The 16574-nt window shown below is 38.0% G+C and overlaps 1 protein-coding gene across 2 annotated transcripts; it reads left to right on the top strand.

Annotated features, from left to right (window-relative positions):
• Positions 1-972: 972 nt before the first annotated feature.
• ppp1r2 (protein phosphatase 1, regulatory (inhibitor) subunit 2) lies at positions 973-16226 on the top strand. Of its 2 annotated transcripts, none has more exons than XM_017478223.3 (6): positions 973-1357; positions 4965-5072; positions 8758-8844; positions 11085-11179; positions 11736-11918; positions 12235-16226. In XM_017478223.3, the coding sequence occupies exons 1-6, from the start codon at positions 1236-1238 to the stop codon at positions 12249-12251; spliced, it is 612 nt and encodes a 203-aa protein (XP_017333712.1). In that variant the 5' UTR covers positions 973-1235; the 3' UTR covers positions 12252-16226. The 2 variants fall into 2 exon arrangements, with proteins under 2 accessions (XP_017333712.1, XP_017333711.1); XM_017478222.3 differs by having other exon boundaries at positions 974-1357; positions 12232-16226.
• Positions 16227-16574: the final 348 nt, after the last annotated feature.

Here is a 16574-nt window from a genome sequence, read left to right as displayed (position 1 = left end):
ATCTCACGAGTGGGTTATTACTAGTGTATTTTATGTCATAGAATAAAATGTGAAAGTATTTTGAGCTTGTGTTCACCACAGACCTTATTTCAGTCTTTTAACCAAAATCCCATACAAAAAACCCACTGACTTCGGGAGGATGGAACCAGAAGGGCTAACTTGTTTCCGGGTTTTGGCATACAAATTGGCGTCATCCCTTAAAGCTGTGTGACGGGACACAAGTTTGTAAAATGTACAGTTTACAGTATCAGGTACAACGAAATTTGAGTTCTGATCAAACACTGAAGTTCATGTCCTTACTAGAACATTAGCCATTTAATGCAAAACTAAACATTAGAACCGAATCTACTCCAGCTAGAGATGTGTTGGAGGTGAATGTTGATGTTGGAGTAATCATATGATGTGTATTACCCATAATGCACTGAGTGGTGAGTGCATTAGAGAAGTGATCTAGTTTGTAAATGTACAGTTCAGATTAGTGTGTAATGAAATGAAGTGTAAAGTTTAAGGTAAACTCAGAGCTGGAGTGCTTCTGTGTCTTCTATCAGGATTAAGTGTGTGAATTTATTCTGAGCGCCAATATCAGTAAATAGCCGGTTACAAGTACACAAAGTTCTGACATTCTCTCCTCCCCAAAGCACATATTAATTCACAAATAATAACAATGCAAAATGTGACACATGTCAGAATTGTTTTAGATGTCGTAGCAGTACTACAAACCTATAAAAGTAAAAAGCATTTTCAGTTGACTTTCAGACTTTCGTTGTCATTTTTCTGGATTATTTCTATAAACTGGACGCAGAGAACAATCATGAATGATTTTATTACTTTAATGATGTTAGTTGCCATTGGAAAAAAATAAAAGAGATTAATAGTAAAATTAATATTTTAAAATTAATATTCTAATACAAATTAGAATCAAGCTAAACTATTAGCAAATATTTGCTCGGGGCCGGTAAATTACTTCCGGCAACAGATTTCCGGTTCCTTACTTCCGGCCGCCGTAACTCTGCACTTGAAAAACGAGCGAAATGAGCGTGTGACGGAGAGATCTGATAACTCTGTGCTAAATCTGATATTCTAGTCCGAGATTAAGCCAAATCTGGATTATCTGGATCTCCGCATGACATTTTGGTTTTCGATTTCCGCAAACAAAGCTAACTGACAGCCAGATTACACCTGGCAAAGCGTTTATAAAGCGTTTTTTGAGCGGCGCTAAAGGGGTTTGAGAGGGAATGGCAGCTCCGCGGCCCGTTAAAGGCATTTTAAAAAATAAAGCCACCACCAAACCGTGTAGTGAAGTTCCGTTTGAAAGCACAGAGCCGACAGGATCCGGCTTCACCGAGGATGATCAACAGTGAGTAACCTTAACCTGTCAAAAACCAAGGCTTAATCACAAACATACCGCATTTTTAATGTAGATCACTAGATTGCTGTTATTCCTCACGCTGTATAAAGTGCGCCTTGATAGGGAGTCAACACTCATTTGGGGTTGAACCATCGTAAAGTGCAGCTTAGCCATGGCTAACCGAAGCGGTTCTGTCTTAGCTGACTCATGTTAAGTGTCGATTTTTTTTTTATCAGATTATTCCGTACAAAGTCGGTTTTTCTGAGCTTGTCTGGTAATTTAAAGAAGTTCACTGGTTAACTTGGAGTGTCTGGAGGCAGTTCGGCCACCATGTCAATTGGCAAAATAAGGCCCTGTATAAGGCTGGTTAGCTAGCCTGGCTACAGTGGGTTGAATTGGATCAAATTACTTTATTGACTAAGTGCACTTTAAATGTTGGGGTTTTAGTGACCGTTGCCACTGACAATATAAAATTAAATAAAGTATAAATAGAAATGTACCGTTTAAAGATTCAAAGATTATAGGAATACTCATATTTGTGTGTATTGTACTATACGGGATCTTATTTAATAAGACGATGAAAAATGATCAGGACTGGATTTCATGATCATATGATATTTATATCGCAATCCTTGAACATCACGAGACCAACGATACTTTGAGAAGTATAAAGTCAGGTGTTATTGCTTTTTATAACTTTGCTACTTGTTTTAATTATGCTTTTTTGGTCACCTGTTTTGAATTGTGATGAATCTGTGTGAATTTATGTTGCTGTTTACTCTAAGGAAAAAAGGGGAGTTCTTCATTGGATAATTAAAAGTTCTTTGCATCCAAAAAAGGTACAATGTATTATAGGAATGCCCACCCCCCATTTATTCATTTTATTTTATTAGGGATAACAACCAAGGATCACAGGGCATTAAGAGGAGTGAATTTCTGCCATGACATAAAGATTAATTGATGGGGGGGGATTCTCTGAGTGACAGAGGAGTGAATCTCAGTTATGACTGAATGATTGTGTTTCAGACACTGATTCACTGAATGACAGATGAGTGAATCTCACTTGATCCATTCAAATTTTATCAATTTTCCAAATTCTTGTTTCTTGAACGACAGAGGACCAAATTTTGGTTGTGACCAAAAGATTCACCGATTCAAATATCAATTGGCTGAACAACAGAGGAGACGAGTTTCAGTTGTAACTGAATGATTCACTGACTTAGAGAAGAGTGAATCTCTGCTGTCACAAATGATTCACCGATTCAGATACTGTTTGTGTCCGAAAGACTCACTTGTTCATTGGATAATATTAGTGATTGCATATATTTTTATTATTTACTGTCAGTTGAGATGATGAACATATGGCATTTCTGATGTTTTATTACAACTGAATCACTTTCAGTGCTTTATGTAATATTAGGAAATATTTTAACGAGATCTACATGTGTATTCAAGACATTAACAGGTCACTGTACTATTCTAAATGGACTATAAATGCTGTTTTATTTAATACATGTGAACTTCTCATGCATTTATTGTCCATTATGTTTTATTTGGGTAATTGTGACAGCACTATGTCCTCCTCCTTCATTTTTCTCTCCCTGATGCGACATTGTTCATAAATCGGTCCCCCCTATTCGAAGGAAAGTAGGGCATGCTGCCTCTGTGTGTTTCAGAGACTCTTGTATCCATGGCAGAATAGTTTGAGCATAAAAGGAGAGAAAAAGAAATCCTCAGGGCCTCTTTGTGCAGCTGAGCAGCAGATCTTCTGAGGACGAGGACGTGGTTGATTATGTTGTTTATTTTTAAGCCTTCAAAGAAAACCTGTTATGAACCTTCCTACTCACTGCATCTCATCTTAACACCAATACTGGATTTGATTCTCCATCATGGGCCATGTCCCCAACCACCCACTACTGGCTATTATAATAGTACAGCAGCATATTTTGCCATTGGTGCACTATTTATACAATTTGCAACACCGACATATGGAGAGACTGGAACACATTCTTGCTATGTCTTTGTTTCCATCTCTCTCTATCCAAACTCCTGATTGTCCAGAGTTGAAATTGTGGAGTATTTTCAAGTGACTAGAGTCATTTGTGTCTGTTTAGTTAAATGACGTTCACTGATTCATTCAGCTTTGTGCAGCATGATCATGAGCAATTGTGAGATTTTGTAATATAGCTAATAATATCTAAATTTATAATATACCTGTATGTCTGTGTGTCTAAAAAATATTTGTATTAAAATTATTATTATACCTAACACATTAAAACCACTGAAAAGATGAAAATCTCCAGCTCAGACCGAATAAACTAGAAACAGGACTCATTAAACTCACTGACTCAACTGACTGAGCGAACTTTGCATGTGACTGAAAGAATCACAGATTCAAACACTCATTTGCTCAAGGAAAAAAGGGCAAATCCCCGTCATGATGGAAAGATTCACTGATTGACAGGAGCAAATGCTGGGTGTCACCAAAAGATCTGCTTTTTTTTTTTCTTTCTTTTACTGAAAGATTTGCTGATTCAAAAGTTAAACTGATGAACTACAGAGGAGCAAATCTCTGTTGTAACCACTGATTTCAAACACTGAACTGCTGAACAAAAAATAAATCGATTTCAATCATAACCAAAAGATTCACTGATTCAAGAGGTGCAGATCAGGTGTGACGTACTCATTAATGCAAAGATCACACAAATATCAAATAAACCTGTGTAACATCTGTTTTTAATAATCATATTTACTGATGCAATGGCTGCGTCTGAAATCACGTACTGTGACAGTACGTACTGCATTTGATGCAGTACGTACTGTGACATTACGTACTGCATTTGATGCAGTACGTACTGTGACAGTACGTACTGCATTTGATGCAGTACCTACTGCACGGCTGTTGAAATGGTATGTACTAATCAGTATGTGTGTGTAGTATGAATACAATCCCAGAAAAACTACATCTGCCAGCTAAGGCATGATGATCACAGAAAAGGTGACACTGTGACAACTGTTTTCTTGTTTAAACCTTCAACAAGTTGACAATTTATTTGCGTACTGTTAAACAAGTCCTGTTCAACCAGGGGTAAATACTTAAAAAGAGCTGATATGATGTCTTACACAATTTTTTTTTCTGAGCTCGTCCACACCAGTCCCATTGCATTATGGGATTTTTGACCCGCTTAGTCTCCATCGGTTGCATTCTGCAAAATCTCTCCAGATGCAGAACGTCATCGATGTATTTCTCGCCTACTGAGAATTCGGACATACTACCCCTCTGTCGTACTGCTTTTCGTTTACTGTGTAGTAGGGTAGTACGCGATTTCGGACGCAGCCAGTGACTCATTGTATGGTAGTGGCTGATTCATTCACCTTAGTGGCTTGTTCAAAATGACTGAATCATTTGGGAACGACTCATGTGAACTATGTTTGTAACATCATGAGTTAATGGTGAACTACTGTTTTGAGCTAAAATTAGCATCTTACTGTAAATGGCACATAATACGTTACTACTTAAAGTTTTAAAGTGGGACAGAGCACTCGTTTCTCATGGGCAATGTTCTGTTTGCATCACTGTTAATGATTTTTTCCATATATGGACACATCGTTTCAGGAAGAAGTCACAGAAATGGGACGAGATGAACATCCTGGCCACTTATCACCCACCTGATAAAGACTATGGTCTGATGAAAATCGATGAACCAAGTACGCCGTATAACCGGTGAGCATAAAGCAGCTGGTGTGTGTGTGTGTGTGTGTGTGTGTGTGTGTGTGTGTGTGTGTGTGTGTGTGTGTGTGTGTGTGTGTGTGTGTGTGTGTACATGTATATACACAGTGTACAAGGTTCAATTTATTTTAAAGTGACCACAAAACTGGAGAATATGGCTTGTTTATATACAATAATCATGAATAAATAATGAACTTTCATGCCTAATGAATTCACAGAATCTAGCACTTATTCTCTGAATGACAGAGGTGCGAATCTTGCTAATGAATGAAAGATTCATGGATTCAAACACTGTCTTGCTGACTAAGATGTAGGGCTGCACAATTAATTAAATGAACATGATCGACTGCGATATTAACGTTTTAAGTTCATCCTCCACTAATAGAAAACTCCACTGTAGATCAAATCAAACACTTCCTACACTTACAGCCAATCACCATAGAGTGGCGCAGGGATGACGTCATTTTGTAGTGCCAAAACCCTGAAGCTGCCAGCTTTGCTTCGAGTTCCAGCACTTTGCGCGAGGAGAAATCATGACATTAACATGATGCTAAATGGTACTACAGAGGTTGTCGGGGACATTAAACGTCATCACGCCGAACAGGAAAAAACTTCGCAGATAAACTCAGGGCTCTACAGTGCAACCATTTCACTCGCATTTGTGACTGAAAAGTACTTTCTGCGACTGTGAATAAATATTTATTTGCAGCGGTGCAAGTGACGTATTCAGAGTTGTATAATACAATCGGGATAAGACTACAACTCCAAAATGCATCTACACCGCGCAACAGTTACTTTCACACTGCTTTTCATCTCCTCAGTCAACCGAACAAGTGTGGAAATACTGCAAAGAAGCCATTATGATGACAAGTAAATTTGTACATCATCTGCTTCAACTTCCCGATCTCACAAACTGCCACCTTTTATTGATCCTGCAAAATGACCTGAACTTGCACCTGCTCGTGTAGACACGGCAGCATCACGCGGAGTAAATTAATAATAATGCTAATACTACAAGGTGGGTTTAATTCAAACCTCTTCATTAAAAATTCCTCACCAATCATAATCAAGAGTAGCAACTGTTCAGTATGTAAACATACAGTACACTGCCACTCTCCATTCACTAACTCTAATTCACTTCATTTAAACTCACGGTTGCCAGATATCACTAGAAAAGTCAACTCCAGTTTCCATGTTTTGATTTAATCTCCCCAAAACAGAATATTATCAGCAGACTTGGAAACTTTTTTGGGGGAACCAATCTCAAACTGATAAACAAATAAAGCTACTAATGTAAAGACCGAAAATGTGCTTAGTTATAAATAAACCATTTAATATAAAAAAACATATTATAATAACTTCATTAAATATAAATAAACTGAGAAAGGATATAATGTTTAATTACTATTGGTTGCATTTAATATCAATTTAATATTAAGCTTAGTAAGCTATTTCCTTAGAAAGCTATTAGCCTTTATCCTAATATGGATCATTTGTGTTAGTCTACTCTTAGACTATTGTTTTTAAGATATGTAAAAATAAATATTTTATGCTTGTTTATTTATCCATTAACCAACAGTATCTCTGCTATTATTTTAACTCAATTAACAGTGACCATGAGCAGAGAGCTTACATTTAACTGTTTGATAGACCTCCTTATTAAAGTTTAAACAAAAAAAGATTGGCATCTGGATCGGTATCGGCTGTAAAAATCCTGATCAGAGCATCAGTAACGAACACCATTAAACTAAAGCTCTTTGCATCTGATGGGTAAATGAACTTGCCCAATATCATCCTATATGAGATTATTCAGATATATATACAGAGCGGTTCGAGAACTAACTCCAGCCCAGAACCATGACAGTCGAAAATGTCTAATAGTGTAGCTTTAATTATATTTAAGAGAAGCAGACTTCAAATACTGAACATTGATGTTTATTGTATTTGTTTACAAGGTGGAACAGGTTTTGCATACAGTCTGTAAAATTAACTGAAAATATTAAATTTAGTTTGTCAGAAGGTAAATTAATTAGTCATGGCTCACACTATGTTCCTAAATTCTGTCGTCATTGACCAGCTCAAGTTTTCTCATGCCTACTTGTGTGTTATATTGTGGCATGAGAAAACTTAATAAATGTGAAAGTGCAATAAAAATATGTTGTCACTAAAATCAATTAATAATCATGATAAATAATCAAGATCTCAATATTGATCAAAATAATCGGGATTATAATTTTGGCCATAATCGTGCAGCCCTACTAAGATGGGACCTATTCTCATTTGTGACAAAAGCGTCACATATTTGAAGAGTGAAAGAGTCAGTGCGTCAAACACCAATTTGCTGAAGGAAAGGGGAGCTAGTAGAAGATGTCTAGGTTACTTGCGTAACCCTGGTTCCCTGATGCCATTAAGTGAGGTGTCTCAGTATGGGATATGCCCCTTCCGCAAATTCCTCAGAAGCCCTCTTACATTACGCCAGCCCATGTTGACTGGCAAGCATGACTTTTGTGTCTGGGAGTGGCTCCCTTCTCCAGTATAAGAGGAGCTGCACAATGTCATTCTAGTACTCCAAACAAGCACACCTCTTACTCGCTTCACATAGCAAGAAGGGAGATCTGGTGAGACACCTCACTTAATGCGATCAGAGAACTGGGGTTACGCAAGTAACCTATAGTTCTCCTTCATGCATACGTTTTGGTGTATAGAATATTCTAAATCCCGTATTGCCAGCGGAGGGTGGTGCCCAGCTCACCCCCTTCATGGATCCCGCTGCAGCGAGTGGTTTTGCCAGTTGCACGAGGGGAAGAAAGAGGGAGTCCTCAAGAGCTTCCTCTTCATCAGAAAGAAGAGAATCCAATTGTCCCTCTTTCTCAAAATCAAGCACTTCCTCCTCATCCATGCAAGGCACACTGGGCAGAGAAGCACATGCATTGAGCTGTTCATCCCAGGAAAATGCTGCCATACTGGGAGTGGATAGCTGCAGGGTGGCAGCCAGAGCAGGACTAGCTGACATGTGGGGATCCTGGCCTGACAGACTAGCTTGGCGTGCTAGTGTGCGGCGAAGGCTCTTCATGGTGAAGTGCGCACGGTGCTCTCTTGAACCAAGACTATCGACGGCCGCCTGGGCATATCTCTGCCTGAGGCATGCGGGGCAGGCCTGGTGTGTGTTCTTACATGAAATCTTATTCCCACATGAGCAAAGCCACGAAGAATCTCCCCCACTAGCCAAAGAACTCTGCATTGTTGTAGAGTCGAGGTACTAGAGTGGTTCTACAATAAGCTGGAGTGTGAATTGTAGGAGTCAAACGGTATGGTGGCCCGAAATTCACCAAAGAATCCAGTACCATGAAGATTAACCAGCAACTAGCGTGGTGGCTAGCAGTTGACAATCGAACAGTAGTTCTGGCTTCCATGTTTCGTGTCATCGTTTTATGATAATATGCCTATCGAATGTGTTTTGTCCAAAGTTGTTGAACTTGTATAATGATATCACAGTGCTCCAGTTACAACGAGAGAGTCTGTTTTAAAGGGCAAGAAATATGGCAACACACTGCATGGGGAGGTTTAATCTTTGCAATAATATGCAGCATTCATCCCTTACTAATATACACATAATGAAATGTGTCCCTTTCGGCTGAGAATGGTAGGGATGATCATAAATGGCTGTTCTTTCTTTCAGGATGGTAGGTGAAGATGATGATGATGATGAAGTGCACAGCGATTCAGAAGGTAACGCAGCCCTCACTGTGGACGACCTTGCCAAAAAGTGAGTGTGTAAAATAAAAACCTCGTCCTCTTCATCACATCTTATCTCTTGCATAACACCCCTCCCAATCAGAATGGACCGTTTCAAATTTACTCTCTGATCAATACTCAAGCACTCAAGCAAGGTGACATTAGGGTTTGTTTGTGCAGTCTGTTCTCCTTATTCCATGTAATTAAAGCTGATGAATGTAAGGCTTGGGAATTTAGCCTTCTCTGTAAGCTGCTTGCGACTAAATGTTTGGTAATGTGGGTTGTGCTGTGTACTTTGTTGTGAGAAGTCAGTAATACACATTCAATTAGAGGTCAGGGCTGTATCCCAGACCACATTCTGCATGTTAAATAGGATGCCTAATTAGTATAAACACCATAGGTGTACTGACATACTTACATGTTTAGTGCAGTGTTTAAGTGCAGCCTTAAATGATGCCTGCAGCAATGTGTTGAGCCAAATCAGGAATATCGGGCTGTACTACTTTCGGGCATGATGATCTCGCTGACCTGTCAGCAGCACATAAACATCAGTATGTGTAATGTATGCGTGTTTTTTATCTTAATAATTAGCATGTGAAGATGTATGTGCAGTGCAAAAGAATATGGACCGATTTCTTAAAAGGAAAGCTCCAGAAGCTTCTGGACCATCAATTTCATGTAGCTAAAGCCTTGTTTATACTTCCGCCTGGCTCTGCAGTGTGAGCCTACACTGACTGCGTGCGCACCTCCCCAAACGGACCAGACATTTATGCTTGACGCGCTCACCGTTGTAATATTCTTTTTAACGAAAGGGGGCGACTCGGAGTAATCATCCTATAAACCAAGTGGAAGTAGCTGAGAGAAGTAGTAGTTTGTCGGAACAACCATAATAACGCTTACAAACATGGCGTCTCGCGTGGAGTTGCTGAATGCTGAGGAGTCATTGTTGTTTGTTGTTATTGATGTTTGTTTTCAGTAAACTTCACTAAAACCCACAGTATGGGGAAAAAAAAGGAGCAAAGAATCAATAAAAACCCAGTAAACCTTGAGATTATCGCTTGTCACATTACAACAAAATACAGCTATAAATATGAGAACATAAAACTAAACATATAACACTAAATTGAACCTCGTTTTTTTTTTCCATTCATTTCATTAAGATTTTTATTAAACATGTACCTTTACTTTCATTAAGTAGACTTATTTATTGTGGGCTCATTTTGTAAATATTAGAAATTACTGTAGACATCAGCAAAAAGTGGGACCTTCCTGCAAATGTCATTTCTCACATTTACAAAATCAGGTGATTGTTCACCCATCAGTGTAAATGTCTCTTTATGTATGAAGACAAAAAGTTATTACAGAATGATCACTTTGTATGTTCACCCATCAGTGTAAATGTCTCTATGTATAAATACAAAAGAATGAGGTTTAATCACTGTCTGAAGGTGTAGTGTAGTGACTGTGAATATACTGATGAATGAAAACATGGTGCACCCCCCAAAATAAGCTTTCAGCTTTGGCTTTATTCTTTCAACAGTTTGTACAAAGCTAATCGAAATCACCGTTTTTAAAATAAAAATAAAAAACCTCTCCATGAGTTTTGTGCCATCTGGCTATCTCTATGGTCCCGCATGGATGGATCATCTCTATCTCTTTGGTCCCGCGTGGATGGATCATAGTTATGCCTGTACAGTCGTACCTTTCGACAAGAGTCACCTCGAAGTCATTGATTTCCGGAAGCGGCGCATTGTTTCAAGTTTTTAAAAATGCAGTGAAATCTGCCATGCGGAATAAGGCCTCGTGCACTCAACGCGATCAACCGCCCACTCCATGATGACGTCATTTTTGCAGCAAGCTCCCTCGCACTATTGCGGACACATCGAGTATAAACCAGGCGTAACGCTGTCTAGCATTGGTGTTTGTGTAGGGTGCCACTTTTTCTTTTTTTTTTAATTTTCAAAGGGTGCCATGACTGAAAAAAGGTTGGGAAACGCTGGCTGCAGTGACAAATATTTTATTTGGCTGTGTGGTGCATCATGGTCCTTAGAAATGTGTGACTAATTTTGTAATATTAAAGTATATTTTTATTCTTGCAGCTACAGAGGTTCATTGCTGGAATTTTGCGTGCAACAAGTCCAAGATATTTGGGTGTGTGTGTGTGTGTGTGTGTGTACTGACACAATTCAGTTGTGTGTATTTATGTATGGGTATGTGTCTGTTCTCTTTGTATATATTCATTAATGAGTATTCCACTCTTTCTGTGTGCAGACTGGCAGCGGCTGAAGGTTCAGGTCCTCGGTGTATGCGGGAGGAAGAGGAGGAGAGCAGTGAGGAGGAAGAGCAGCTCAATCCAGAGGAACAGGGTGGGTCATCAGGACTTCTGTCTCCAGTACCAATATTGTATAACATCACAGTTCTACAATGGTCCAAGAGGCTTTATCTGAGTTTTAGGGTGCTTCAGAACTAATGCAGAACAGACAAAGAAAGGGAGAAGATTGGAGAGACAGATGAGAATTCTGAGAGATAAACAGTTGGAGAAATTGAGAGACTGACAGTCGAAGAAACGGACAGTCAGAGAGAGGGACAAATTGATAGACAGACAAGTGGAGTGAGTGACAGACTGGCAAAAGAGGTGGACAGAGAAGCAGACAGGATAAAGTCAAATAGAGACAATTTTGGCAACCTCTGCCATGAAGATGAGCCTGCTAATAAACAACAAAGGTATTTCTGCTGCTTATATTTAACAAGAATGTCAATAGTTGTGGAGTTAATTATGGACACACACACACACAGAGGAGTGTGAAAGAGAAATGAGGCTCCTGTGATTGATTTGCTCCAGTCAATAATGAAACACGAGAACAGGTCACCTAGATCTGAACTGACTCTGAGGTTCTTTTGTGTCTGTTCTCTTTTCTTCAGCTAAAAAGAAGCAGTTTGAAATGATGAGGAAGATGCATTATAATGAAGGACTTAACATTAAACTGGCCAGACAGCTGATCGCCAGAGAGCTGGAGGAGGAGGAGGAGGAGGAAGAGGAGGAGGATGAGGAGATGAAGGATGACACAGAGACGGAGGACATTAATGTAGACCCTCCTCAAGATGGTACAGTTTTTGCTTATTAATGATTCATGGCGAGTTATTATAATAATAATAATAATAATAATAATAATAATAAAAATAAATAAGCATTTAGCAAAATCACAATGCAGTCCTCATCCACTAAAAGTCTTCTTAAGGAAAAGTAATTATTTTAGACTATTTAAACAGACACTGTGTGTTGATAAGAACAATATTGACTATTACCTCACATTAGGGTTGCCACATCTCTTACAATTCATCATCACAATGTTTCCTTAAAACCTTATGCAACATTTGAAACTCCCCTTTTGGCTTTGCTTTGTGTTCTTTATTTTAGCAGATTCACTGGAGTCGTAGGTGAAGGATGTGCTTTGGCAAGAGTCTCAGAAGCTGTGATTGACGATGTGCTTTTTGTATTCAACACGCACTGCAATGCAAAACTACACTGACCCGCCGGCTGCTCAGTCTGTTGCCAAGAGTGTGTCGTGTTACTTTTGTCTCGCAAGAAACAAAGGCCTAAAGACTGTTATCAGAGAGGCAAAGTCATCAGCGATAACCAAGCCCCTGCTTTTTATTTTTAAATTTGACATGCAGCCACAAAACTGCATTGTTAGTACAAGCTAATAAAGCCTCATGTATACCAGCTATTATTGCCTATAGAAGGCGTAATCTGTATTTTTCCGTTTAGTTGGAATCGATACACATTACTAAGCCTTATATTCAAGTTTTTAATCATTAATAATTCAGTTTGAATTTGGATTGACATGGACTGTCCACTTAAGTGAATTTGTCCCTCCTTTGGGACATCACTACAAACATAAACCAGAAGCTTTGCTCTCCATGTAAAAACATATATCTTTGAGTCTTAAAAATATTTGGTGGTTAGACAACCTAATATGACTTTTAGAAAACCAACACCTAAAAGTATATTTATATTCACTAACCTCCTAACAGCAGAAACTCACACCACGCCACACAGATGTGATTTGAGCCAACATGGGTGTTTAGTTGGCCTTTACACTTTTATTTATTTATTTATTTTTGTTAAATCACTTTTGAAACAGCACAAAATATGGAGTCATTTTTGTGCCAGATATAAAAATGTCCCCTTTTTTTACCTCAGATGTTTGGCGTCTGAAGTTTTTTTTTTTTTTTTTTTCTAGTAATAATTGAACTAGCAAGTAATGAAAACATAATGGCTAGCAGCTCAACAATTTCTTCAGGTATAGGCAAAGAACGCGAAGTTAAACATTTCTTTTTATCCCAAAGCTTTACAGGGACAGGCCAGTTCACACCCATCTCCTCAGATCTAAATGGAATGTAACCCCTGAATATGCCAATCCTGGAAGTGTGGGCCTATAGATAACAGGAGCGTAGACAATTTCATTTTGAATGTTCTACTACGTTATTGTTTCTGTGGTAAAAAGCTCCTTCACAGGGATGTGTATGGTGGATTTGTCACGTAAACTGACTTAAAACGTTTGTAATCATTGATACGATAGTCTTCTGTAAGATGTTTATTTAAAATTTATGGAAGGCATCTCGGTGTCAGCCATTTGTAACGCGGGGGGGGGGGGGGGGTTGTCTTGTTAACGTCGAGAGAGGCTGGTGAGAATATAGGTGAGCCTAAGCTGAAATTGAATCACAACATTGAATGTAAGTATGAACTGATAAATTATGATGTGATGTTCTTTACTAAAAATTGTTGGTAAATTGCTGTGGTAGAAGAGGAATTAAACATTTTGGGGGTTAGTTAAAAATAATAACAACTTTGGGGTGTTTGTAGATTTCAATACTAAATTTTTTTTGGCACTAAAATGACTCTATAATGGACCATTTGCCTTTTTATATAAAAAGGTTGAATAATTTGGTACTTTTAAATAAAGGTTGCTAATGAGGATGGCCTTTTATGGCGTGAAATTAAAGGAACAGCCAAAAATGAAATGAACATGAAATCCTTTCCTTTGTCAGGTTTGTTTGCTCCTTGTTCTTTAGTGGTGCACTGCAGCTAACCTAGCTGACAAGTAATGGAAACTTGTAGCCACCTCTTTGGCATCATGCAACCTTCATACTGCTAGAGGGGGTTTTTTGTACACTTCATTTTTGACTGAAACATCACTTTAAAGCTTGTGATTTATTTGATGTCCACTGTACGCACAGCTAATGAATTTTTCTCTCTATTGCTTGAGAGCTAATGACATACAGCTGTGCCTGATGTTATGAATTAAGTTTCATAACATTAAGTAAAACTGTAAACTACTGAAATTGAAAGGGAGTTGTTAAGGGATTGGAATCCTAGAGAGATTTGGCTGTCTCAAATGCTAGTAGACTGCCTTTGCGAAAATGTGGGATTAGGGATGCTGTATAAAGAGCAAACCTGCTTGCTAATTAGCATGATTGCTCGTGTGTGTGTGTGTATTAACACTAGCATTTGGGATGGACTTTTCATGTTTTGCCAATCCTGTTGTATTGTTTGTGGTCCCCCCCCCCCTTCATATTTCACACATGTACTGTTTTTATTTTTTCACAGTAACACGGTTTCTCCTTTACAATTCCACTACTGCGGGTTTTCTTTTTCTTGTGCTTTAGTCTTAAAATTGTGTGCTCATTAATTTATTATTATTATTATTATTATTATTATTATTATTATTATTGCCTAATTATCTCCCGGTTTCTGATATTATATTGATGCAACGTGCCACAGCCTGCTCATTATACTAGCCTTCAGAACTAACTAGCTCCCTAAAGCATGACTGAATAGAACACCTCCACTACAGTTATTACCCTGTGCTGCTACACCCACGCCCCCTGGTGGAGAAGTATGTGAGTGAATGACATTGAGGGTGGGACAGAGGGAGACATTGAGGAAATTGGTATGTCAGTGAGGGAGCGAATAAGTGAACGATTGAGGGAAAGAAGGAGCATGAAGTTTAAGGAGCAAGCATATAAAGGAGGGAATGAATGAAAGAGTTAGTAAATGAGGAATTTGTGGAGGGAGGGAATGACAAAGGAAGCAAGTGAATCAGTGATGGAGGGAATGTAGAATAAGGGGGTGACTGAATGGATCTCTTAATACTCCTTCAAATGTGTCTAAAATTAGGACCTGTAGGAGATGGTGTTCCTCACACTGACTACTGAATGAGACAAATATTATATTAAGAACACACATGCCATGCATCATCTCTTTCCATCCTTCCCCTTCCCAGACCTCCTGTTCCTTCCCTCCCCCTCAGATATTAAGTCTTGTTTAATATCTGCAGTTTGCTTTAGTTTTGGTGCTATGAGGCTAATTTTGCTAATAGGTAATGGAAGTCAATGTCATCCAAAACTTTACTGTGGGACCTCCTGATATGTGCACAGTACTTCAACTTGTAGCTCAATTCTGGAATGTTTATTTATGCCTGCCATCTTGAACAATTGAGGTTTGGTATTGCTCTGCCTCCCAGAGTCTCAAGCGGTAACAGTGAAGTGCTCCACTTAAATGCGTAAATACTATTCTATACACTCTCACTGCTTTTACACTTTTTATTAACTTTTTATTTATGAATATTATTATAGAGGTTAACTATGTCAATTTGGGTGTTTATTTACATTTTGGGTGACATCCATTACCTACTAGCTTCATGAGCCTTGTTGCTCCAGTGCAAGATTAAAGATGCAAACTTTAGACATCAAACATGTCTTGGATGATTGTAGACATTTTCATATTTGTCTGAACTGCTCCTCAAGTATTGGCACCCAATTTGCAAATGCAGCATGTCATGTTTGCCTTTTGGTTACTTAACGCTGTAAACGCTCAATGTTGCAGTGTGTGTGAGAGAGAGAGAGCGCGCTAGAACAATCTTTGTCAGTATTGTTGTGAGACATAAAACCAACATATTAGACACATTAGATATTTAAAAAGCACATTTATAAACTTAAGATCACATAAAAGTGCTGGACACTTGAACAGATTCAGTTAAATCTGAATTTCTGATCTTTATGAAGTGTTCAGTTTATCTTTTGCTTTTTTTCTGTCCTGAATCTCTGTAGGAAGAAAAAAAAAAAAGGTTGTTTTTGCATTACACCTGATTTCTAAGGGTGTGTGTGAGGAATAAAATTGGATGTAAAATGTTGTGTAAATCTGTAAATGTTCATATCCATGCTCTATATTTTTAAGCTCTGTTCATTGGTTGCCTTTTATCTTTTTTTCTTTGTTTTCTCCCCTTTAATAGTGTTTCCTCCTGAGAACGAAATGCAGATTTGCGTCATTTTTTTATGAAGTGTAACTGCATGTCCTTCACTATGTCAAGGTATAGATTATTTATCATTAATAAAATATATGTTATGACATTTTGACGTTGCAGTGCTTTTTCTTTTTTACAGGAATAAACATTTACTCAAATTCTGTGATGGTTTTTATATCAGTGCACTAATACATTTTAAACTAAAATAAAATTAAAAGAAGGGAAAAATAAAGCAGATGTAATAAGGGCTACAATACTTTAACAACAATGCTAAAATTATTAACAACAATATGTATAATTAGTATTACTGTCATCATTACAATAATTAGTGAAGGGCCTTATTTATTATTATTATTATTATTATTATTATTATTATACCCTATAAATAATAACACCAATAAATAAAATGCTAATTGATAAATGGTATTATCCATTATTATATTCCTGTATTACA

Source organism: Ictalurus punctatus, chromosome 10, assembly GCF_001660625.3.
Source record: "Ictalurus punctatus breed USDA103 chromosome 10, Coco_2.0, whole genome shotgun sequence".
NCBI lineage: Eukaryota > Metazoa > Chordata > Actinopteri > Siluriformes > Ictaluridae > Ictalurus > Ictalurus punctatus.
This window is presented reverse-complemented; position numbering and strand designations above follow the sequence as displayed.

Bases quoted from the DNA above. Each gene is read 5' to 3' on its own strand.
- ppp1r2 (XM_017478222.3), top strand. From the start codon at position 1,236: ATGGCAGCTCCGCGGCCCGTTAAAGGCATTTTAAAAAATAAAGCCACC. The intron at 8,845-11,084 runs GTGAGTGTGTAA...TTCTGTGTGCAG, and splicing joins GTGGACGACCTTGCCAAAAA to ACTGGCAGCGGCTGAAGGTT. The intron at 11,919-12,231 runs GTACAGTTTTTG...TCTTTATTTTAG, and splicing joins TGTAGACCCTCCTCAAGATG to CAGATTCACTGGAGTCGTAG.